The sequence below is a fragment of the Pongo pygmaeus genome, chromosome 10 (assembly GCF_028885625.2).
Source record: "Pongo pygmaeus isolate AG05252 chromosome 10, NHGRI_mPonPyg2-v2.0_pri, whole genome shotgun sequence".
In the NCBI taxonomy this organism is placed as follows: Eukaryota; Metazoa; Chordata; class Mammalia; order Primates; family Hominidae; genus Pongo; species Pongo pygmaeus.
The window spans coordinates 49791180-49816579 of record NC_072383.2 but is presented as its reverse complement, the minus strand read 5'-3'; the positions used below and the strand labels follow the sequence as shown (position 1 = coordinate 49816579).

Genomic DNA, 25400 nt, shown 5'->3' with positions numbered 1-25400 from the left:
CAGATACGTCAGCCTTCAAGTATGCAGTGAGGTCTGCGGTTAGGCGCTCTCTCTTCTCTCCTGCCTCCTTGAATGGCCTTCCTTTTGCCAACTCCCCACCCCCAACCCACCTGGCCAGTCCAGCCTTGGCCCCCTCCCCAGAGCTAGGCCTGCTTTCTTTGGGGCAGGGGGCTGTGGACCAGCCCCCTAAGCAACGCAGATACCTGTTAGGAGGGAGACCTACATGCTGCTGGGGGAGGGGCGGGAGCACCCACATCATCCGACAGGTTGGTCAGGCTGGGAGGCGGCCCGCCCTCCTGCAGCTAATGAGCACTGTGCAACAGGTGTCTGCTCCTCAGTCCCCAGCCTGCCCCAGCTGTGACCAGAGCAACCAGAGCCCGCCACCCGACGCAACCCCAGGCTCACTCGCTCACCCACCCCCCGGGCCCTCCTGCTTCCGGCCGGGGGCGCCATGGCCTGCCGCTCCTGCGTGGTTGGCTTCAGCAGCCTCAGCAGCTGTGAGGTGACCCCGGTGGGCAGCCCCCGGCCTGGAACCTTGGGATGGGACAGCTGCAGGGCCCCCGGGCCGGGCTTCAGCTCCCGCAGCCTCACAGGCTGCTGGTCGGCTGGCACCATCTCCAAGGTGACTGTGAACCCCGGCCTGCTGGTGCCCCTGGATGTCAAGTTGGACCCCGCTGTTCAGCAGCTGAAGAACCAGGAGAAGGAGGAGATGAAGGCCCTCAATGATAAATTTGCCTCCCTAATTGGCAAGGTGAGCACAAGTAGGGGGTCCCAAACATGAAGGGCTGCCAGGCCCGGGCAGGTAGACGAGCTCTGTGTTTCCCTGAGCATCGATCACCGCGCCCCACCCCTGCACCCAGCCAATGGGGAGACGGCACTGCTAACCTGGCAGCCTAGCTCTGAGCAGAGGCTGGGGGAGGGAAGTCCCTGATCCATCCTGGCATGTGGGGAGAAACGGACCCCAGGATGGCCTTTGAGGGATGTGTTGATAATAACATGCTGCATGACCTGGGGTAACCCACCACCCAGGCAGGGACTGGGGAGGACCACCTAGTGTGGCCAGGGGTGCCCTCTCGCAGGAATGGCTGATGGAGGCACGCTCTGCGGTCCTACTCTGAGGCAGGTGGACAGGGGAGATGGCCTCCCAGGCTCCACGCTCCTGTTTATCCCTCAAGCCTCTGGTCCCGCAGCATCCCTCTCAGCTGCCCCAGTCAGAAAAGCCAGCAGGGTGGAGGGTGCGTGTGGGGCTGCTAGAAGGAGGCTGCTGCCCAGACTGCTGCAAGTGAGGGTGCAGCTCAGGTGTCAGGAGATAGGAATGTAGGGGACGATGCCTCGAGTCAGAACAGGGAAGCCAGCTGGGCCTTCCTGCACCCTGCGCCCCGCCTGACTGCGGGAGGTGCATCCTCGGCATCACAACCACACTTCCTAGACTCCACTGCCCATGGCCTGCAACAGGTCTGGGGCACTCGTGTCCATCTCTGCTCCCAGGGCAAGGGAGCTCCCAAGGAAGTCCTATCCACTTCCCAAATCTGTTCTTTACTCATCTTCTCCAAGAAACTCCTCCTGACTCTGCACCCTCCTGCACCCTCAAGAATAATCATGATAGTGCCAGCTGCCATTGGTTAATTGCTTAAGATGTGCCAGGCACTGTGCTGATGCTTTTCATGTTTATCTGTATTTCTCTCAACAACCTTATGAGAGAAGACAATTTTATGTCCATTTCACAGATAAGGAAAACTGTACATTTCTGACCCTGCCAGTAAACCAGAGGTCCAGCCTTCAGCCCCTGGCTCAGTCCTTGTCTGCTCTTGGCCTCTGAATCTGTGTTCCTCTGCATGTTGCTGGTCTCCCCCGTGAGGTGGGCGCTCACAGAGAGGGGCAGAGGGAAGGAGGTAACATGCATTGAGCATCTACTTGTGCCTCGCCCTCTGGAGGAACGTTGCAAATGCAATGAAATTCAAGCCACACAGCTACCCTGCAGTGGCTGTTATTTTCCCAACTGTGCAGATGAGGAAACTGAGGACCAGCAAGGCTAAGTGCCTTGCCCAGGATCACACAACCAGCAAATGGTAGTCTGGATTTGAACTCAGGTCTGTTGAGACACGAAGTCAGTGGTCTCTGTGGTGAGAATCTTTTCTTTCCTTCTTCCACTCATGTGCCTAGACCAGAGTTTCATCATCCACACCTGGGGTGCACCTGGGGTACCCCTGGGTACCCAGAGGGGAAGGACCACTGTCCACTGAGGCAGAGCATCCCTTCCCCCAGCCCTAGCTGCACAGAGCCCTGCATTGCTGAGCTGGTTCTCCCTCTAAGAGCAGCCCAGCTGCCCTGGGGAGGCAGGTCCCTAAAAAGCCACCTCCTCACCAAACCCAGTTTAATCCCTTAGAAGGAATGCTTCACTGAGCTATGGAATTTGGCTCAGATGGGTGGTTTTCTCCCTCGAACACCAGCACTGATATCACCCTGTGCCACTGCCATGGGGATGGGGGCATATAAGCAAAGAGAAGAGGCCCTCAGGGTTGGGGTCCTGTGCCCAGAGACCAGGACAATGCCCTTGAAGTTCTTTAGCAGATTTGGAGCCTCCCAACCCTTAGCCTTGACCTTGAGATGGGGTGCCCTTCAGGGTGGGACACAGGGAGCTGTGGGTACTGGCCGTTTGGGGGCCCTTGTTGCAGGGCCCCAAGGGGCCCCAGCTGACCCTTCAACTCTACAAAGATCTGTTAGCCCCACCCTCCTTGCCTCCTTGTGGAGGCTGTGAGGGCCCAGATGGAAGCAGGCAGTGGTTAAGATGTGAAATCTGGAGCAGCATTGCGGGGTTTAAATCCCGGTCCACCACTGACCAGCTGTGTTATCTCAGGCAGGTTATTTAACCTCTCTGTGCCTCAGCACACATTAGGTTAGCAGTCTCATTAGAATCAAATGGGAGAATTTTTGAAAAGCATTTAGAACATACCTGGTACATATTAAGTATATTATAACCGTTAAATAAAAAATTAAATAAATGGGCCTGGCCCAGCACACATTAGGTTAGCAGTCTCATTAGAATCAAATGGGAGAATTTTTGAAAAGCATTTAGAACATACCTGGTACATATTAAGTATATTATAACCGTTAAATAAAAAATTAAATAAATGGGCCTGGCCCAGGGAGCAGCTAGAACCCAGTAAGCCCCTTCCAAGCAGGAGCCTGGAGAGCAGGTGGGGAGAGGCTACCTGCCGGATAGAGGAGTGAAGGGACTCAGTGGGCAGGGGATATGGCACAGGGCCGTTGAGCAATTATGGACCCAGAGGAAGGCCCAGGGGTGAGACGCCATGACCAGTGGGTGGGGGCTCTGGGTAAAGAGAGGAGAGGGGTGGGGGCCCTCTGAGGAACTGAGAGGAACCAGGGAGCACTCAGGAGGAGCAGAGACTCTCAGGAGGTGGCAGAGGCTCTGGAACACTGTGGTTTCTTCCACTTGCTGGATGCGTTTTCTTGGGCAAGTCATTTACCCTCTCTGTGCCCCAGATTCCACTGCTCTGCTCTGCTCTGCTCTGCCAGTGGCCCTGAGCTCATCCCAGTGGAAGGACTGGTAAGGCAACAGTCATGAGTTGAAGGGGGATGAGGAGAAGCAGTAGCAGCAGAAGAGGCCAGGGGGGGCAGGGAGGGGGCAAAGCCGACCTCCAGCAGAGGCTGCTAGCTGGGCTTCTTGCCTTCATGCACACACGGACAACAGAGGGGATGGAGAGAGAGGCAAGAGGCAGGACTGCCTGAGCTCATCCTGGGGAGGCTGTAAAGAGGGAACCCATGAGCAGTGGTAAAACGCCTGGAGACAGAGGGATGGAGACAATGTCTTCACCGAGGCCTGTGTGACCTCTGGAAGAGCTGAAGTCAGCCATCCCCCTGCCTGTATGCAGAAAAGCACAAACCAGCCACTGCTCATGAGTCTTTGAGGCTCCCTGGCCAAAGCCAATGTCTGGCTGAAGGCCGGGGATTCAACAGCCCCCGCTAAGGAACACTACCTGTGTGGCCCAGAGGCACTCCCCTGTAAGACCTGCAGCCTCTGGGATGTCCAGCCTGTCTCCCTCCAGGAGTTCCAGTGTAGGCTGCTCGGTTTCCCCTACAAAACAACATGCCTCTCCCCTAACCTCAGCCCCAAGCTGGCCCTACTTTTCAACTGGGCTTCAGTTTCTTCACCTGTAAAATGGAGAGGTCCCTACTACAGCTGCTACTGTATGATCTAAGGGCAGAGGGCCAGGCAGAACAGAGAGGAGGAATCAGAGGTGAAGGCTCGGCAGTCTTCCTGGGTTGGAGGCAATTCACCTGGCACCTCTCAGGGCACCAGGATTATCAGCCCTCCCTAGGTCCTTGTTCTGAGAGGGAGGAGCCTTTCTGCAAGGAAGTTCCCAGGTGGGGGATGAGTTTCCATCCCCACCCACTGAGACAACCAGAGACTCCCCCAAGGGCAGCAGAAAACAGGGGGCTGTCCCTAATCCCCTAAGACCACAAATGCCTTCTAGCTGGACTGGCTGGCCAAACGCATACCATGTCCCAGTGAGCTAGTGCTGAAGCATAGGGAATTGAGGTTAGACTGTAGGAAGAACTTCCTGGTGTGAAGATTTCTCTGCTACTCATGGGTGGAGGAAGGAGCCTCACATCTCTCCTCTCACTCCACCCTCAGTGTAAACATGGGGCTCCTGCTTGTCAAAACGGAGGCAAGGTGGAGTGAGCAGATAACTGCCCCCCCATCGCTCCCTCTCATACTCACAAGGCAGGGCAGAAACCCTCTTGACCTCCATCCCTACTGAACCTGTTTGGCTGTGAGTACAGCAGAGAGCAGGATTAAGGTTGGCTTCAAGCAGAACCTACCAGTACAGATACACAGGGGAATGGCAGCCCGCAAATACCGTCAAACGCCATCATCCAGTATTCCTGCTATGAATGTCGAAGGGTCGTCAGAGCACTTCAGGAAAAACAAGGACACCCTGAAGAAGCAGAGCAGAGAGAGAGGGGCCGGCCCCACCTGACCCTTCGGGAGCCCATGAAGGTGCAGAGTGGGCAGTGGCCATCAGATGGGGCTGTCTGGGAAGCCGGGCCACCAAGTTGCTTTGTGACCCTGGAGAAGTCACTTGACACCCCTGGCCTCCATTGCCTCCTCTGCAAATGAAGGGCCCAGCTCAGCTGATCCAAAAGGCTGCTGGCAGCTCTCGCAGGCTACGACTCTGGGAGCCTGGGACAGCAGCACCGGCAGTGGTGGGAGAAGGCCCAGCTACTCACCTGTGACCATAGGGAGCATCACTGGGCTGGTTATCAAAACACCCTCATGACAAACAACCCACACTGACGGGAGCCAGGCCCCAGCCAGGCCTCCAACCTCATGGCCTGCCCTCATGGCCTATCCCTGGCACCAAGGGAGTAAAGGCCCCAAGGGGGAGCAGATGGCTCCCAGTGTGATGGGGAAAGTGGTGGGTCAGGACAAGTGAGAAACAGGTAAACTGGGGGCCTTTCAAGATATGAGTCATGGAGGGCTTCCTGCAGGAGGGAGCTGGAAGAACAAATGGGGAGGAAAGGAGGACCTGGTGATGGGAAGGAGAGTAGAGAGGAAAGGCAGGGTGGGGAGGAGGGAGGCAGGAGGAGCCCCAAGCTGAGCTGGGCTGGACTGGGTAGAAGGAAGGAGAGGACTGCGCAGGACCCTGCCAGCAAGAGGCATATGGTAGGCAGAGTCTGAGAGGCGCAGCAGGGCTCAGAGCCCTCCCAGGGTTTCACCTCGAGGCAAAACTGTCCCTAACTGGAGGCAGAAGCCAGCCCATGAAGGGTAGCTGGGATCCCAGGGCCCACAGTGACCAGCAACACACAGGACGCATGTGTCATAGTGATTAAAAGGTTCTAAACCCAAAGTGCCTGGATTCCAGGCCTGGCTCTGCCACTTGCTAATTTTGTGACCTTGGGCAAGTTCCATCACCTCTGGTTTCCTCGTCTGTAAAATACAGCTTATAATAGTACCCACCCATGGGGGTGCTGCAGGGATTTCATGGGTCAAGCATGTAGAGCAAGGCCTGGCACACAGCAGGGGCCACATGAGCACCTGCTATTGTTCCTATCCCAAAGCACATCCCCAGGTGTCCCCACAGTCTCATGGGGAGAGTGATGGGTGAGGACAAAGGAGGAGCAGCTAAACTGAGGGCCTCCGTGCTGGAGGGAAGAGGGGAGTCTTTCAACATGAATCACAGAGGGCTTCCTGCAGGAGGGAGCTGGAAGAACAAATGGGGAGAGCAGAGGGCCTGGTGATGGGAAGGAGAATAGAGAGGACAGGCAGGGTGGGGAGGAGGCAGGCAGAGCCCCAGGCTGAGCTCGGCTGGACAGGGTGGAGGGAAGGAGAGGACCGCGCAGGCAGGTGTTATCATTCCTAACTTCTAGCTGGGGAAACTGAGGTTCAGAGAGGCTCTGTCGTCGAGAGGATGAGCACTTAAGGACAGTACTAACCAGGCCCTACCCTGCCGAGTTTCCAAGACAAGATGGGACCACGCTTGTCATGGTGGGAAGGGGGCAGATGGGCCTCTGACACCGCATGTTCCCTGGGGTCTCCCGCCCCAGCCCCAGGCAGGCACGGAGAGCCTGTCGCATGCTTGGCACTCTCACACCCTCATCCCCCCTTCCTCTGCCAGCCCTGCCCTGCCCTCACCTGGAAACCTTTGCTAATTGGCTCCACCTTGCTCTGATCCTGTCCTTATCTTACCATCATCAGTTTTAACAATCAGTCATTGGAGGTGCGTTCTGCTGAGTGAGGGCCCTGGGTGGCGTGCATAAATGAGCTGCCACTTCCCAGGGAGCCCTCCGCGGGCTCTTGCTGGTCAGCCCGGGGCCTCAGCCCCCGACTGGTCCACACCTGACCCATTCGCCGCCTTCCTGCTCTCCCAGGTGCAAGCCCTGGAACAGCGCAACCAGCTGCTGGAGACACGCTGGAGCTTCCTGCAGGGCCAGGACTCAGCCATCTTCGACCTCGGGCATCTCTATGAGGAATATCAGGGCCGGCTGCAGGAGGAACTGCGCAAAGTGAGCCAGGAGCGGGGGCAGCTGGAGGCCAACCTGCTGCAGGTGCTGGAGAAGGTTGAGGAGTTTCGAATCAGGTACGTAGAGCCCCATAGGAGCCATGAGCAAGGCCTGAGGGCTGGGACCGAGCTGTGCTCAGATGGGAGGCACTTAAGCCAGAGAAAGAGGAAAGATGTTCTGGAACATTTCTTTACCTGAGTCATTTATTGAGGGACTGGTATGTGCCAGGCAGTATTCTAAATACTGAGGATATGGCTGTGAACCTACAGCCGCCCCCTCCCTAATAGCGACCCTTACAACAAAGTCAATCTTGTGCTGGCTCCCAGCTAAACCCTGTGCCTGCTGGCCCTTGGGCATCATCATAACCCACAGCCCCTGCCTCGAGCAGCCGTCCTCTTGTACCTATGGACACACTTGCTCTTGTCCACATGTTGCTCTGGCAATGGGAAATTACGTCACTAGCTAGAACAGATGGGTTTCTGTTTTAGATGTGGCTTTAGATTTTGATCTCGATTGGGTTGGAAAGGAGAGGAAAGCCACCAGGAAGCAGGCAGGGGATGGAAAGAATGGGTTTTATTTGAATAAAGAAGCAATGCATGCCAGACATCAAGGTAGACTTGGAACGAGACAGATAAGGAAAACAGCCCCAGTATGCAAGGTGCCTTTACAACTTAGTGGGGCAGACAGACATACAGACAGACAAACAGTTACTGGGCAGTATATCCCAGCATTTATGGGCCCAGGCTTGGGCATTAGACCAGGATGAAGTTTAATCTTCACCCTCACCCATCACTAGCTTTGTGACCTCCAGTAAGTGGCTTAATATCTGAACCTCAGTTTCTTCCTGTGTGAAATGGGAATGATTATGGTTGATGCCAATCTAAAGTAGGTATCTAACCTGAGGAGGAAGTTGAGAGTGTGGCATGGTGACTGGCAGTTATAAATGGCAGCTTTTCTATCCCTAGAAGGCTGAAGTTCCCGGCACACAGCTGGTCTTTGACACAGGTTTGCTGACCTGAATTGGCCAGTCTAAAAGGGAAGGCTGGTCACTCAGGCTGCTTAGAGGAGAGGTGACCCTCTCTGGTCAGGTGGTGGGCTGGGCTTCAGGAACAAGGAGCCTGAGGCAGAGGAGAGCGGCTGTGCCCCTGCACCCACCTCCTTGGGTCTGGTCTCCTTGCAAGGAGACCTCCAGCCAGCGTGAGGGGAGGACAGGGCAGGCTGAACCCCTGGTCTCCCCTTCTGTAGTGCTGCGGCCCAGCCCCAAACCCTGCCAATCTGAGGTGAGACCCACAGCCATCCAGGCAGGCTGGAGGGTGGAGAGCACCTGTCCTGTCCGGTAGTCCAGAGACCTGGGCTGTGGCTGAGTTTACCCATTGCCTCCCCCCAGCCCTGCCCTCCCAGGCCTAGGGAAACACACAGGGCATCTGACCGCCCCTCCCGAGAGGCCCAGCTTCCTAGCACCTGACCATGACCGGGCAGTCAGGGCAGCTCACCAGAATCTGTGACCCACTTTCCTGATCCCTAGTAGATCTTTGGCCCTCAAAGGATCAGAGAATGCCAGAGCCAGAGGGAGCCCTGGATCCTCCTTTTACAGGGAAGGAAACAGGCCCAGAAAGGGCAGGGCTTGTCCTCAGTTACACAGCCTTGCATGCTAAGTCCCATCCCTAACCCCAGCCAGCCACTGGCTAAGGCTGCTCCCACGAGCTCCACCAGATCACGTCCATGGAAGCACTTTGTAACTGGAAGTTCTATACACACACTACCTGTTGTTTTAATCTGGCTCAGCCCCCTCATTTGGCCTGTCGCCTGGTTTCTATCCGCCTGCTACCTGACTCTACTGCTTAGGCTGAGCCTCTCTTCCTCTCTCTGGGTAGGGAACCCACCCGAGTTGGGAAGGAGAGACTGGGCAAACAGCCTGGCTGGAGGGCTTCTCGATCTTCAGGCCAGAGCCAGGGGAGCTACAGCCTGGCTGTGCAGAGCCTAGGGCCCCCAGGAGCCAGGAGACGCCAGGCCAAGCCCCGATAGGGAAGGGCTGTGCCCTGTCTCTACGGAGCCGATGAGATCAGCCTCACTCCCAGAAATAAACAAGTTGGGGGGGTGGTGCTGGTGTGACGAGCTAAAAAAGGCCTGAGAACGGGTTTGGGAGCTGGTGGCTGACAGACTGGCAGAGGATTGGGAGTGGAATAGGGGACCTAAGCCTCTATGGGGATGGAGACTTCCGAAGGCTTTGAGGTAGCAGAAACCCCAAGGATCAGCAGTCTAGCCTTCCTATTTACTAAGAACAAAGCAGAGGTCCAGCGAGGGGAAGCAACTTGCCCAAGGCCACACAGCAAGTGACTCAGGGATGCCACATACAGCTGTGCAAACTGTGCGCTGCACAAGCGTGCGTGATTCAGGCGGTGGATAGGGACTGAAATCCAACCAAGCATCAGGCCATGCAGGCTGGTACCAGGTCAAACAGCCCGTGAGGAAGGGGGCTTTTTTCTAATTGGCACAAAGGCTGGAGATGAAAGAGTATTGGTCTTAAGGGGACTGGCTCCAGACTGGAACCCAGCGTCCAGCCGCAGCCCAGCGTTCTCCTCTGTCCTCTCCCCTGGGGCTCAGGGCTTGCTCCCACCCCACCCACAAAGCACACCTAGAGGTCCAGGGTCAAGGCAGACCTGGCCGGCCTAGCCAGGATACCGTGAGGATGCCCCCTCCAGTCCCCTGACTCCAGGTGTCCTTCTCTGCCAGAGGGGGTTTCCCAGGGCAACTGCCAGGCCAGCTGTCTCCCTCAACTCACCCTACTTATGTCCCCCCAGGCAGGGTGGGTGGCAGAGAGGCACCTGTGCTGTGTCGCGAGGCTTCCTGAGGCCGAAGCAGAGGGGCTGAGCCCCAGCAGGTGCTGCCCCCCGCTGCAAGCACTCTGTGGATTGCCCCCATTTAATCGTCACAGCATCACTATAATCGTGGCTGAGGCACACAGGAACTCACCCCAGGACACAGCTGGTTAGCAAGGAAGCCAGGATTTCAGCCCAAGTAGCCTGGCTCTGGTCCCCTTGCTTCAGCAGCACACTCCAGGAGCCCCCAGTCCTTCCTTGAGCCTCATCTGTAAAATGAGACCAGCGGGACTTCCCTAGCTGGGTGCTCTGAGGGCCACAGGAGAGAGTGCAGGTGAAGCACTCAGCACCTGCTGTTCCCCACTGAAGTCCACTTTAGTTCTCTCTGGGGACGCCTAGACAGCAGAACATTCTCCCCGGCCCGCTCCTCTGCCCCGCCCCCAGGACCTGGACCATCAAAGCCCCTAACAGACTCTTGGCAGCCAAGGCAGTGGCCAGGGAGGGTGTGGGCCCCTGGTACACTGAGACCAGAAACCCACGTGCCCTGCCATTGGCTCCACGCCCCTCAGCTCCTCGGGTGGGCTGGTGGGAAAGAAGAAGGCATGAGGGGCGCCAGATACAGCCAGCTCAATGGGTGATGAGTGACGCGGCCCTGCTGGGAGGCCAGGACCTGAGGTAGGCAAGCGGCTGTAATTAGAGCTGCCAGTGATTCAGGCATTCCCCGAATAGGAGGGAAAAAAACAGAAGCTGCTGAATCCCCACAACCGCTGGGGCCAGCGAGAAGTCTGGAGCCAGCAGACACCCACCCCGGGGCTAAGACAAATGTCTTGACTGGAGGAAGAGGGTCGGGCCAGGGATCTGGGGGTCCTGTCCTCCCCACCCAACGGTGTCCTTGTTCCAAACCCAAGGTGGGAGCGAGTAAGAAGTCCAAACTGAGAAGAGCGTTATTGCGCTTTGTTGAGTATGGCTATGCGGCCCGTAGCTGGCTGTCACTGCGTCAGGGGTGGGTTTGTCAGTCCCCTGTTCACGTGGGCACACGCCTACCCCTTACAGGCAGGAAGCCAAGGGAGGACGGGTGATGCAACTTGCCCAAAAACACACTGAGGGTCCATCTGACAGCAAAGTTCACACTCTTTCCAGCCTCCCTTTGGAGGGAATGCAATGGGATGGTGTCCTACTGGCTCGCAAAGCAGAGGGGTGGTGGCTGGGGCTGCAGGGAAGGCATGGAGGTGGGAGAGGTGAGGTGTGAGCAAGATGCTCCCAGCGGACTTGAGTGAACCTGAGATTGTCAGGGAAGGAGGTCAGGTAAAGATGAGGGGACAAAGTGCCAGGGTGAGGGGCTGCACAAGCAGGGAGGCCTCCTGGAGGGGAGTGGGTGTGGAGCAGATCCAGGAAAGGGCAGAAGCCGCTGGGAGAGGACTGTGTCATCAGGAGGGAGAGAGGAATGCGGAGCCAATGCCAGGAGGTCGGGGGGAGAGAGAGAGGATGTGTCATAGAAGATGCAAGAGGGAGAAGAATGGGCTGCTTTTCTTTAATTGGCAAAGAGACCCCAAGTGGGATAGCACAGGCCCTGAGCCCCAACCAAGGGGAGTTCACCAGGCACAAGCCCCCACCACATCCAGCTGAGCAACCCCTCTCTCCCTCCCAGGTATGAGGATGAGATCTCCAAGCGCACAGACATGGAGTTCACCTTTGTCCAGCTGAAGAAGGTAGCCTGCCCAGCCTGCCCCAGGGGCTCCTTCCTCATGGGCCCTGGGCCCTCTTTCCCTCCAGATATCCTACTCTCCTTTATGCCCAATCAAAGCCCTCAGAGGTTTAAGTCCCAGGACCAACAGACAGACAGGGAGATACCCCCATCCCCATCCAGCTCCTTTTTCGAGGCTCTGAGCCAGATCTCCTCTGGAATCACCCCCACTCTCACCCAGGAGGCAGCCCCCCAGCCCACTCCTGCCCTGGGACCCTCCATTCCCTCTCCCACCGCTCACCACTGCTCCCAACCCCAGGACCTGGATGCAGAGTGTCTTCGTCGGACTGAACTGGAAACCAAGTTAAAAAGCCTGCAGAGCTTCGTGGAGTTGATGAAAACCATCTATGAGCAGGTGAGTGAGATGGGGCCAGTGTCCTGCCAAGCCCAGAGCTGGCTGGTCCATGGGTAAAGGACAGAGGGGAAGCACAGCCATCCAGTGCGGCATGGAACCTCCAACAGTCACTTACGATTTCCAGCTCCAGCATAATAATTTCCTAAACCCCTTCCTGTGATGGTGTCAATAACCCTGCACGACCCCTGGCCATTCATCTCATGGAGCATGGGCTGGTTCCCCAAAGGCCACTGTTTCTGGAAGAACTGTATCTTTATGTGCTAGAGTACTGAGGGCATGCGGGGCACCAGGTACCTCGGACAAGGGTCAGGAGGCTGACCTCAGTGGCATGGAACCCAGGGGTCTGGAACGAGCATTCTGATTGAACTGATCTCTCCCTAATTCCTGCAGCCTAAACCACAGCACCCACAGTGATAGTTCTGATAGGCCTGCCTTTCCCTCTTCCCCATTTTTGGCTAATGACCTAGTAAATGGAGACAGAGGAAACATTCGCATTTGTTTCCCAAGTCCTCAGTGGGGCCTAGTGTACAAGGGCCCATAACAGCATAGCATGCATCAGCGCAGCCATTAGATGGGCATGGCCACTGGCTTCTGGACACCACTCCTCCATGACAGCTGCTGACTCCTAGGCACCCTTCAGGGTATGTGTCCTCCTCTCCACACTGCTTCTTTCAGGGGTGGGGAGGTTCAGGGGTGACACTCCTGAGCTAAAGTCCCTTCCACAGAGGTTATCCCACAGAGGTTGGGGATAACAGGGCTTGCCTGCCTAAGTGCTGCACACTGCTGGCGCCAAGCTATGGCAGTGCAGCCAAGGTCAAGGCCAAGATCAAAGTCACCACCACAACTTACAGATTCTGCTAAAATGGCCCTATGATCTGCTGACCGCAGCTTCATGGCTGCATCCTGTGGAAAGGAAGACCGGGCCTCATGGCCCATACTCCCTTCCAGCAGTCCCAGCTGCCAGCTGGGGCCTCCGTGGAACTGAGTCTTGTTTGTGGCCATGAGATGTAGCATAGCAGAGAAAACAGCAAACCCTTGGGAGCAGCAGGAAGGCAGCCCTCCCAGGCAGTCCGCTCTCCCCACGGCCCTGAAAAGCTTCCTGGCCCTAGCAAATCCCCCCACAGCCAGGCCAAGTGCTGTGGGGCTGACCACGGCACCATGCCCACTGGCTGGGTGGGAACTGGGCTAAGGGCTCCTCTGCCCAAACTCATTGTGGGCTAGTGCAGCCCAGGCAGGCATCAGCAGGGCCATCTCCCATCTCCACTGGGCTGGATCTCTGCCACCCTTGGGCCTCCACCCACTCGTACCGCCTCTAAGAGGCTGAGCCCATGGGTGAGTGCAGATTCTGCCAAGCCTAGGTGGAGTGCAGATTCTGAAACCCAAGCCCAGGGTTTTCTCCACCTGCTCAGTGATGTCTCGGCAAGCTCAGAGCTCAATCTTTAAGCCAGGATGCAGACTCTGCAGCTGTAGAGACATAACTGGAAGAAGGCTGGGCATAACAAGTGATATTCCTGAGCATTGCCCAGTCGCACCCCACAACACTTCTTGGCCCCTGCCCCAGTAGCCAGGCCTGTGGGTTCCCTTTGGATTTTGCAGTCCTTGGGCCCCAATCCCAACTTGGCCTTTTTTTTCACTATTTCTGTAACTTTAGGCAAGTTTTTTCTCGTCTCTGTGCCTTAGTGTCCTTATCTGTAGCATGGAGAGAGTAACAGGACCAGCCTCATAGGGCTGTGAGGAGGACTCAGCCCACTCATTCATTTAACAAATGTTTATTGCATGCCTACTAAGTGCCAGGCACTGATACCACAGCCTGGGCAAGGTCCCTTCTCTCAAGGACGGCATGACTTAGCTGAGAGAAGTCATAAGCAAGTCAGCAAATATCTGGACAAGATGGCTTCACAGGGTGACAGATTCTGGGATGCAAAGAAACCGGGTGCTGCGCTGGAGCTGGAGGGAGGGGAAAGCCTCAGAGCCCATGGGCAGGGCCTCTCAGGGGCGGTACCCTCCCTAAGAGTGGCAGAGATCCAGCCCAGTGGAGACTGCAGATGGCACAGAATTGCTATGCAAAGCCCCTAAGGCAGGAGGGAGCCTGGCGATTAAAGAAAAAGAAAGAAGCCTCTGGTCAGAGCACACGGGGCAGGGTGGGAGCTTTGGGTCAGAGAGCTCCTCACAGGGTTGGCTCACAACTTGGACCTCATTCTGAGTGTGACAGGCAGCCTCCGGTGCGCACTGGGGCGGGGCAGCACACAGTGGGTTTCAGGTGTGGTTGTACTATCCTGAGCCTGCCATGGAGAAGGGCCTGCAGTGAAGGCAGTAGGGGCCAGGGCACCACAGCCGTTATTATTACTTTGGGAAAGAACAAGATGGGGTTGATATTGGAGGTTTGCCTTTCTCTCCATACACTGCTGCAGGCTAAGAGGGCAATGCTGACTCTTTGCCAAAAATATTCCCCACACCAGAGGGTGTCTTAAGTCAGTGCTGTCTGATAGAAATACAATGTGAACTGCATATGTAATTTTAAGTTTTCTAGTTGCCACATTTTAAAATAACAGAAAAAAATAATTTTAATAATATATTTTATTTAGCCAAATATATCCAAAATATAATTATTTCAACATCTACCTCATTGGACAGAGAAGCTCTGAGTAAAGACTGTGCCAGCCACACCTGCCTCAGGTGGAAGAAAAACCTGGCAGAAAACGAGTGGCCCAGGAGGCCCCGATACTCTAGTTTCAGCTTTGGAGCAGACACCAGATCAGAAATATAGGCTCACCCCTGTGTCCCAGAAAACAGCCCTCTCGTCTCTCCAAAACACATGTATGTGTGCACATACACACACGCGCGCACACACACACACACACACACACACATGGCCAAGATACATTCTGAAAAGCCCTTCCAAGCCAACTGAGCAGGAGCTCATGGCCATGATCTGCTCAGGCCTCATCTACTGCAAACCCTCTGCCTCTCTCCTCTGGGGGCACAGGCTGGAAGGGTCCCCCGCAGTTTCTGAGACACAGTCCAGCTCCCAAGTGTGTTTGGGGCCTGGCTGCATCCAGTTGGAATGCCACCTACCCCACCCCTACACTCTGGCTCCAGGGAAATTAGCTGTGGAATCTGCTGACAACCCCCTGCAGCCAGGCACACCTGGAGGGAGGCCCATCCCTGCAGAGAAAAGCCAGTGCTGCCTAAACTTTTGCATGGAGGCTGCCCCAAGAATAGGCTGCTCTGCCCCTGAACACTTTGTCCCAGCTTTATCACTGTTACCAATTACCATAATACAGAATCCTTAACTACTGTTTAGTGAGCACCTAATATATTCCAGACTCTGTGCTAAGTGTTTTCCAGACTTAATCTCAGTTAATCCTCAGGACAACTCTATGAAGTAGGGATAATGATTAAGAGAGCACAGATTTTGAACAGCTTGGATTTGAATCCTGGTTCAGTAACTGTGGGAACTGGAGCAGGCTATTTTATCTCTATATGCCTCAATTTCCCCATCTATAAAATGGGGACAATAATAGCATCTACCTCACTGGGCTGTTGTGAGGATTTGTTTTGTTAACATATCCTAAAATACTTACAACAGTAACTGACACATGGTAAGCATTCAATAAACATTATCTGTTTTCAGCTCTATAATTAGATCCATTTTACAGATGAGAAAACCAAGGCTTAGACACATTTAAAAACTTGACCAGGGTTACTCAACTAATAAGAAGTGATTGGCCGGGCACAGTGGCTCACGCCTGTAATCCCAACACTTTGGGAGGCCGAAGCGGGCGGATCACCTGAGGTCAGGAGTTCGAGACCAGCCTGACCAACATGGTAAAACCCCATCTCTACTAAAAATACAAAATTAGCTGGGCGAGGTGGCGCATGCCTATAATCCCAGCTACTTGGGAGGCTGAGGCAGGAGAATTGCTTGAACCCAGGAGGCAGAGGTTGCAGTGAGCCAAGACTGCACAATTGCACTCCAGCCTGGGCAACAAGAGTGAAACTCCGTCCCCAGAAAAAAAAAAAAAAAGAAGAAGAAGAAGTGATAGTATTCAGTGTCCAGAGCCATTAGCGCTATATTTTACTCTCCAACACTGTTACCCCATAAGAGTCACTATCTACCCTGACGTGGGGAACACAGTGAGGGTGCTCACATGCACAGCAGCCTCCTAAGGGAAACCCTAAACTGTACTTAGGCTTAATTCTTAACCATTTGGAGGCTCACGTGCTCTCCAGGGGGCCCATCCCATGGGGCACCTCCACACCACACAAGCCCGAATTGTCATACTCTCTGCAGCCCAGCAGGGGCCTGCATGTCTGAACAGGTCTGCGGATGTTCTGAACGCTCCATTTCCTGCTTTTGTTTACCAAGCTCCTGCTTAGCCTGCCTCTTTCCAGAAAATGTCTGGCCAGTCTTTTCACCCTGACTGGGAAGTCCTGCTATAGTGCGTCCTCACAGTGCGCTGGCCTTTCCTGGGGCCACAACAAATGCCAAGTTAGGCCCTCGTGTAGAAGCACACTGGAGGGCTCTGAGGCCCCCCACACCCACTGATGCGCACAATGTGTCAACCAAAACAGCCTCAAAGCTGCAGCTCTGAAACTGTCCCCAGCCAAGCCCCAGCCAGAGTGCTGGTGCCACATGGGAAATGTTGGCTAGTGACTGGGACAGCAGAGGTGGGGCTGTGGTAACAATCAGTCTTATTCTGGCACGGGTTGGGCCATCAGCCTGCTTTTGCCCAGAGATTCTATTTTCATTTGAAGATCAACCAAAACCCCCAGCAGGAGACACCCAAGGGCAGCTGGCCACTGAGCTCAGGGTCCTGCCAGCTCCAGGGCAGAGACAGGCTGTCCCCCAGAGGGGCTTCCGAATGCCCGCCACTACCCCACCATCCTTGTCACCAGGAGGTGCTGGTGGGCAGAGTCAGTTCCCGGACAGGCCTTTGCGGCTGCCCACACAGCCCTAGCTGCCCCTCATCCCTGTCATCTACAGCTCAGAAGTCCAGCCTCCGCCTGAGACAGAAACCAGAGGCCTCAGCACAAACTCTCCAAGCAGAAAGAGAGACAGAGGATCAGGAGGGGGCCCAGAGTCAGGAACCAGGGTCAGAACACAGTCAGAAACTAAAAAGCTGAGCCTGGATCCCAGCAGGCATCTGGGTGCACCGGCCAGTTTTCAGGAAATATTGAGGCTGGAAGAAGCACGTTGAACATTGGCACAGGGTACAACAATCAAACCCAGCTGTGTGGACTCTGCAAGGCAGACAGCCAGTGTGTTCAATAGGAACAATGGCAAAGAACAAAAAAGAGAGAAATGGAGATTACAAGAGACCTACAGACATATGGACCAACTGCAGTATACTGGCCTTGTTTGGATCCTGATTCAAACAAACACGTTTAAAAAATGATAAGGCGGTCAGCAAAATGGGAACGCGGATTGAAATTTGATAATTGAAATAGGGGTCAGGGTGGACTGTGAATGCCAGAAGAAGCACGATGCGTCTGCGCCCAACACCCACCTCCTGCCTGGCTCCCTCCCCGCCACCGACTCACTCAGTACAATGCTCGGTCAACTCCCCTTGCTCCTCCTTCCCACAGGAGGCCCTACCCTTTTCAGCATCTCCAGGGTAAGCAGCCCAGGGCCCTTTGCAACCTCTAGAGATCCCTGGTCCCACCTGCCTCCCTACACACCCCTGAGCATTCTGGCTAGAAAGCTGCGAGGCTGTGGGCAGGAAAGAAAGCTGGTCTGGGGCCAGAAAGACAATGAAGAAGGTGTCAGCCCCTTGTCTCCATCCGCTAAGGGAGCATCACAGCAGCAGCAGCAGGGGCTCTGGGACCCACCCTGCCACTCATCGCTGTCTCCACAACATCTTTGTGCCTCAGTTTCCTCCTCTGGGGCTGCAGCAGTGCCAGCCTGGTGAGGATGTGTGGAAAACGCTCAGCGCACAGTCCAGCCTGTAGGGAATTCCTCAGGGAATGGTGGGTTTTACCATTTCCAGAAGTCTCCAGGGATAGGAGGAGACGGTGAAAACATGGTGGTCATCCAGGCAATGTCCCTTGGCTAGAGAGGGAGCGGGCAGTGAGTCTCCAGGGGGACCCTGAAGTCAGAGTGCCGGAGGCTGCGCCCAGGCCCCTCACAGGCTGTTGGCTTTCAGTGGGGCCGGGAGAGGGGAGTACAGGTTTGTCAGCCTCCAGCCCACCCCACCCTTGTCACTCCCTGGCTTCCCTCCCAATATTTACCAAATGAACTGAAGCACTCCTTTCCCTGACGTGGGGGCTCAGAGATCCTGAGATGAACACGGCTCTGCCAGGCCCACAGGGAGTTCCTCGCCCAGTGGGAGAGGCAGAGCTGTACCCCACAGCACAGGAATAATGAAACGGTGAACAGAGAGGCCCAACTCACAGCCCCAGAGCCTGACTTCTCAGGCCCTTTCCCATCAGCCAGAAGGAGGCTATCCCTCCCAGGAGAGGGCAGGAGGGCAGGCAGTGGGGAAGCTTGCGGGGTAGCCTTTAGAACCAACAGTCCCAGCCTGCCCTCCACTCAGATAGGGGGACCGTGGGTGGGTGAGCAGTGGGCAGTGAGCTGTCTTCCCCTGGCTGGGGAGAAATGGCAGGGAGGCATTCAGCCTTCCATCATCTCTCCAGAGGGACAGGAAGGGAACAGCTCCACTCTCCACTCACCCCACGGACAAAGGGAATGTGTGGGGCTGAGGGTCCTTGTGCCCTCCCCACCAGCCCTGAGCCCCACATCTGTGCCCGGCCAGGAGCTGAAGGACCTTGCAGCACAGGTGAAGGATGTGTCGGTGACCGTTGGCATGGACAGCCACTGCCACATTGACCTGAGCGGCATCGTGGAGGAGGTGAAGGCCCAGTATGACGCCGTTGCGGCTCGCAGCCTGGAGGAGGCCGAGGCATACTCTCGGAGCCAGGTAGGGCTGACCACACAGGGCAGGAGAAGCAGCCTGAACAGTTCTCTGGGTGGCAGGAAGGGCTGGACTGGTGATGGCTGAGGTTGCCTGCAGCTCTCTGTCCTGAAAGTCTATGAAAGAGGAATGGAGAAGCACAGGGACGGGGCGGGTGGGGGGAGACCACAGAAGCTGGTCTGTGCCCTCCAGGAGTTCAAGGTGGTGCTGTTATCAGCAATGCTAGGCCAGATGTGGGCATGGCCCGTGGGGCTCAGCTAGGGCAGCCAGGAGGAGACCACCCAGAAAGGGAGGTGGTAGGGGAAGCAGAGGGAGCCTGGCGTGGCGTGGTGGGCTGCAGAGTTGGAGATGGGATGGGGGATGCAAGAAAAAGCAGAGGCAGGTAACAGGTGCTGGGAGCGGCACTGAGCTGCCCCTCACTGAGACCTCCACGTACCTCCAGCTGGAGGAGCAGGCCGCCCGCTCGGCCGAGTATGGGAGCAGCCTCCAGAGCAGCCGCAGCGAGATCGCGGACCTCAATGTGCGCATCCAGAAGCTGCGGTCCCAGATCCTGTCTGTCAAGAGCCATGTGAGTATCTGGGGGGTGCGCCTGGGGGCGGGGAGGAGAGCAGGGAGACACACCGTCATGTGTGCTGAATACAGGCAAGACATGACTGAGTGATCCTGGGTGGGTCGCTTAGCACCTCTGTGCCTCATTTTCCTAATCTGCCAAATGGGATAATAGCACAGCCTCCTAAAGTAGTTATGAGGAGCTCTGCATACAAAAATACTCTGTAATCTGGTCAAGGCTACTGGAACGTTAGAAAGCCCCCACACTACACACACCCAGAGCCCACTGCCTCCCTCCTGGGAGCCCCCCACCAACGACACAGAGAGGAGGGAGTAGAGGCCTAAGTCACAGCTTCCAGCCAGGACAAACCTTCAGGGCAGGTGCTACCCCATAAGGACAGCCGGGACAGGCTCCTTTAGTGGCTTGTGGTGCTCTCCTCTGGCCTTGAGAAGGTGCCTCTTCAGGTCTAACTGAACTCCCTCTTGCTGCATGGCAACCAGTTACCACACCCAGAAATGCCATTGCTCAGCCCTCCCTCCCCACACCCACACCCACCCTCACCAAGGACAGAGATGACTCCTGGCCCTGGCCCGCTCCTCCTTCCCCTGCTCACAGGCCCTTTCCCTCTGTCCTCCTGGCTGCAGTGCCTGAAACTGGAGGAGAACATCCAGACAGCTGAGGAGCAGGGTGAGCTGGCCTTCCAGGATGCCAAGACCAAGCTGGCCCAGCTCGAGGCCGCCCTGCAGCAGGCCAAGCAGGACATGGCGCAGCAACTGCGCAAGTACCAGGAGCTGATGAATGTCAAGCTGGCCCTGGACATCGAGATCGCCACCTACAGGAAGCTGGTGGAGGGCGAGGAGGGCAGGTGAGCGCCAGGGCTGGTGAGGAAGGCGCTGCAGGGGAAGGAGGGCTGGAGGCCCAGGCCTACACAAAGTCAGTTCTCCTTTCCAACATGATACAGTGAGCCTGCCAGGCCTGGGTTTAAGTCTTGGCTCAGTCACTTACAAACTGGGACCTTGGCCCAGTTCATTTCATCCTGTTTCCCCATCTGGAAAGTGGGCTGATCATAAACATGGTTCACCTGTGGCAGGGATGATTCATGTGATTACGTGTGCAAATGCCTGTTGAAACTCAGTGCTCAGTGCTATTAGCCATTTATGCCACTGAGATGGGACAGAGGCCCAGGAAGGACAAGTTGGCTAGCCGGGCCACACAACAGGGCAACCCCAGGGCTGGGAGTGACCACCAAGAACTGCCCTCCACTTGCCAGCCCCCAGGGGAGTTTAAGCCACAGGCTCTCTTCACATCCCATCATATCCCTCTCCCACCCCTCGCCCCCACCCCCAGGATGGACTCGCCCTCAGCCACTGTGGTCAGCGCTGTGCAGTCCAGGTGCAAAACCGGTGAGTCCTCTTGCCCCGAGAACCCACGGTAGGGTGAGGGTGAGGGTGTAGGGGATCATGATCCTAAAGGCATCATTTTAAGTGGCTCCCACACCTCCAGCCCCTTCCCTCCCCTACCCCTCATGTTCCCTGTAGCTGCCTCCAGGTCAGGCCTCTCCAAGGCCCCCTCCCGAAAGAAGAAGGGCAGCAAAGGCCCCGTGATCAAAATTACCGAAATGTCAGAGAAGTACTTCTCGCAGGAGTCGGAGGTCTCAGAGTAAGGCGGCTGGACCCCAGGAACCCCAAGGCACTCCGCTGCAGCAGGAGGGACTTAAGCTAGACTCAAGAAAGCAGCTTGGAGCCTCTAGGTTAAGAAGAGAGGCAAAACCTGATACTGAACTGAGAGGGGGGTTCAAAACTGACTGCTGTTTTGTGGGCTGCCAGGATGGGAGAGGAGCATCACCAGCTGCTCAGAGCCACTCCTGCTCCATATCAGTATCTCACAGTCCCATTGTTCCAACATTCTGGCCAGAGGTTTTCCTGATGGGTGAGCCAGAATTAGGGGTCAGTTTTGTCTCCACCTCCTCGCTCCTCTGAGGCTCCTCCTCCAGCATCGGGCTCTGCCAAGGCCCCTCTGACTCTTGCCCAATCCTTGACCTTGACTCCTATCTCAAGCCTTGCCTTGCCTCTGCCTCAGAACTGAGACTGGGACTGGCTCATCCACCTATGGGCGGGAGCCGAGGAGGACGGTGTGGGCCCTGTCCTGTATCTGGAATTCCTGGGAAGGCTGGCTGCTGAAGACCCTCTTGGCTTTCCCGTGCTCCTTGGGCTCCCCAGAGACCTGACAGTATTAGGGAGTGAAGGGAGGAGGGGCCCTGGCTGTTTGGGACCTAAGCCTAGGCCCCAGAGATCAGCCCGAACACCTGCATCCCTTCCTCCTCCCGTGGGTCCCTCCCAGTAAGCCATAGTCAGAACTGGACGGGCTGCTCCCAGCCAGCTCCCAGCAGCTTCTCTGGAAGCTGTTCTTGCCATAATCAACTCCCTGGGAGTGGAAGCCAGATGGCAGCTTGAGATTGGGCAGGAGCATTAGATCTTCCTTTCACCTCCCTGCCATGCTGGGGTCCTACCCAGCCTGGATCTGAGCTCTCTGCCCCGAGCCCAGGTTGTTCCCAGCCTGAACACCGGGCTTTGGTGCACCAGGCCCTGGAGACCCCTGGTCCCACCCCTGCCATGAAGCCCCAGGCCCACTTCTCAAGAATCTCACTTCTCAGGGCCTCTGTTCTCCTCTCCATTGGGCCAAATAGCCTGGCCCTCCCCTCCTTGGCATTCATGGAGGAGCCCAGGAACTCCCCACACCTACGGGGTTAGAGCTCCTCCTTTCTTCTCACTCCTTCCCCTTCCTCCCTCCATACCCACTCCCCCTGCCTCCAGCAGGCCAAGAAGAAGGCACAGTCCAGGCAAGTCTGGGAGCTTCCAAGCCCTTGAGGTCCAGCTGTGGGGCCCAAATGACAGCCTTACAAGGGCTCTACCAGAGAGGAAAATTCCACATCCTACCAGAAGACAGGAGTGTTGGCAGGCATACTGCTATCTCCTCCTCTTGGCTCTCAATGCTGAGGCTTGAGAGGCATCGCAGCGGCACCAGCCTCCCACTGCACAGCTTCCTTCCCTCCTTCTCTCTCCTCTCCCCTCCCTGCCCCTTGCCTCACCTCCTCTTCTAGACTGCATTAGATTCATTCATCTCATTTTCCAGGACATGCTGTCCAGAGGTCTGGGCCCATCCCAGGCCTCAAGGCCCTCCAGGCCTGTGGGGAGCACTGGAGGGTTACTGACTCTCTGGCCATGGGAACTCAGACATTCTCATCCCCGAAGTCCCAAAAGAGGGTGCTGATTGGTGCTTTTCTTCAGGCTCTTCATTGGTTTCCAAGGGAGCAAATCCTCAGTGGGGATACAAGATATATAAAGTATATATTATTTTTTCATAACTTATGTGGCTTTTAACTTATTGCTTCCCTTCCTGTTTCTGCATGATCAGTCTGTATGTACTATCTGGATAGATAACACATGCTCCAGCCACCTCACCTGATTGGCTATCTTGGGGCCATGTCCCCTTCTTGCTGCCACAGGATGAATAAAGTGTTGAGATTTGTCTACGGAGAAAGCTGTGTGTCTGTTTTTATCTCCCCTCTCAGGACCGGTCAGCCACTGGTCAATCAGGCTGACCATGGAATATTAGGAATTCTCCAATTAAGGGAGAAAAAGTCCAGGGACTTAGTTATATCTTCAGACCAGTGCAGCTGGGACACACAAAGTTCTCCTGTCTCACCATCTGATATGGTTTTGATGCTCGTCCCCTCCAAATCTCATGTTGAAATGTAATTCCCAGGGTTGGAAGTAGGGCCTGGTGGGAAGTATTTGGATCATGAGAAAGGATCCTTCATGAATGGCTCAGCACCATCTCCTTTGTGATGAGTGAGTTCTCACTCAATTCACATAGATGTGGTTGTTTAAAAGAGTCTGAGACGTCTCCCCTCTTTCTTGCCATGTGATATGCCTGCTCCCCCTTCGCCTTCTGCCTTTACTGTAAGCTTCCTGAGGCCCTCACCAGAAGCTGAACAAATGTTGGTGCCATGCCAGTACAGCCTGCAGAACTGTGAGCCAAAATAAATGTCTTTTCTTTATAAATTACCAAGTCTCAGGGATTTCTTTCTTTTGTGTGTGTATGTGTGTGTCTGTATGTGTGTATGTGTGAGACAGAATCTTGCTCTGTCATCCAGGCTGGAGTGCAGTGGCTGGATCTCGGCTCACTGCAACCTCCGCCTCCTGGGTTCAAGCAATTTTCCTGCCTCAGCCTTCCAAGTAGCTGGGATTACAGGCAGCCGCCACCATCCCCGGCTAATTTTTTGTATTTTTAGTAGAGATGGGGTTTCACCATGTTGGTCAGGCTGGTCTCGAACTCCTGACCTCAAGTGATCCGCCCGCCTCGGCCTCCCGAAATACTGGGATTACAGGTGTGAGCCACCGCACCCAGCCAGGGATTTCTTTATAGTGTGTTTAAGAACACACTATAAGCACAGCCAGGCCCCTCGGCTGACTAATACACTGTCCTGCACTGAGACTGCACCAACGTTGACCTACGTTCCCAGCGCCTCCTGACATATCCAGGCACCACACAGGCTGCTTTAGCCAGCACACATGCTGGGGATTCCCCAGTGGTGGTAGGGTTTCTTCTTAAGCACTTCTGCCCTACTGGGAATTGACACAGCCCAGAATGTATTCCGATGGGTACGGGCCCAATCCTGCCAAATCAAATCCCAAGTCAACGCATAAGGATTGAGGACCTTCTCCAAGCCCAGCCTTGTGCTAAGACTCCTCCAAGACAGGGGTCCACCCCTCCATTGCAAGTAGTTTACAGTCAGGCTGAGAGATGAGATATCCACCCAAGGTAGCCACCCTGGACTTCGTCACCACGTGCAGAAGTGGGTGCTATCAAAGGTCAGGGAAGAGAAGGGCTTGTGGAGGGAATCAGAACAGGCTGCTTAGAAGAAGGGGGACTTTAAGTGAACACAAAGGAACTCAGGAGACAGACCAAAGGAGGAACAGGTGTCTCAAAGGAAAGGAATAGCGGGAAGGGACGTGGCAGCATTTGTGTCCTGGCCCACCCACTCACCAGCAAGGAGACTTCAGGCAAATAGAGCATCACTGTCCTCATCTGTAAAATGGGGCACACCCCTTCCCTACTTAACTCACAGGGTGCTTGGGCATTTGATGAGGTGGCTATGTTTATTCATTTCAGGAAAGCCACATCTATTGCTTCCGGCACTCTGAACTATAATAGCTCAACAACTGTAAAGGATTATTAGTGATGGTGTGATTATTACAGCAGACATTAAGGATTAAAGGTGACCAACTAATCAGGAGACTCAAATGCAAGCAAATAGACCTTGTGCTGGCTAAGGGCACAGCACAGTCAGGCCCCTGGGCTAAAGTTCAGAGGCTTGAGTTTATCCATTCTCCTGAAGACCCTGAAGGACAGGCTCCACTCTCAAAACTCAGAAGAGACTGACAAGCCACATACCTGTCCAAGAGAGGCCTAGAGCTGAGATCAGCTCTCTCATTTTATCTTTGTTTTCCATTTTATTAATTTCTGAATCAGAGTTTGAATTTCTGAATTTGAATATGAATTTCATAGTCAAGAATTTCATGAGGCCAGGAGGTGATGGCTACACCTGAAACCCCAGCACTTTGGGAGGCCGAGGTAGAAAGATTGCTTAAGCCCAGGAGTTCGAGACCACCTGGTCAACATAACGAGATCCTGTCTCTATGGAAAAAAAAAAAAAAAAAATTAGCCAGGTGTGGTGGCAAGCACCTGTAGTCCTAGCTACTTGGGAGGCTGAGGTAAAAGGATCGCTTGAGCCCAGGGGTTCGAGGCTGCAGTGAGCTATAATCGCACCCGCTGCACTCCAGCCTGGGCAACAGAGTAAGAGCCCATCTCAAAAAAATTTTTTAAAAAGAAAGAAATAAAAGAATTAGATGACATATTTGTTATTTCCTTCCTATTTTCTTTGAGTTTATTATTTTTATTGTTTTTCAGCTTCTTGAGTTAAATGCTT

At 55.2% G+C, this 25400-nt stretch overlaps 1 protein-coding gene across 3 annotated transcripts; it reads left to right on the top strand.

Annotated features, from left to right (window-relative positions):
• The first annotated feature begins 234 nt into the window (after positions 1 to 234).
• On the top strand, positions 235 to 23475 carry KRT80 (keratin 80). Of its 3 annotated transcripts, none has more exons than XM_054444154.2 (9): positions 235 to 751; positions 6895 to 7103; positions 11494 to 11554; positions 11849 to 11944; positions 18700 to 18864; positions 19301 to 19426; positions 20053 to 20273; positions 20756 to 20811; positions 20947 to 23475. In XM_054444154.2, exons 1-9 carry the CDS (start codon positions 452 to 454, stop codon positions 21069 to 21071), a joined length of 1359 nt encoding a protein of 452 aa, XP_054300129.1. In that variant the 5' UTR covers positions 235 to 451; the 3' UTR covers positions 21072 to 23475. The 3 variants fall into 3 exon arrangements, with proteins under 3 accessions (XP_054300129.1, XP_054300130.1, XP_054300128.1); XM_054444155.2 differs by having other exon boundaries at positions 20912 to 23475; XM_054444153.1 differs by lacking the exon at positions 235 to 751 and having other exon boundaries at positions 6761 to 7103; positions 11494 to 11944.
• The last annotated feature ends 1925 nt before the right edge of the window (positions 23476 to 25400 follow it).

Coding starts and splice junctions, on each gene's coding strand:
- KRT80 (XM_054444153.1), top strand. CDS start 6,784: ATGAGCTGCCACTTCCCAGGGAGCCCTCCGCGGGCTCTTGCTGGTCAG. Junction 11,945..18,699: donor TGAAAACCATCTATGAGCAG/GTGAGTGAGATG, acceptor GTGCCCGGCCAG/GAGCTGAAGGACCTTGCAGC. Junction 20,812..20,946: donor GCAGTCCAGGTGCAAAACCG/GTGAGTCCTCTT, acceptor TGTTCCCTGTAG/CTGCCTCCAGGTCAGGCCTC.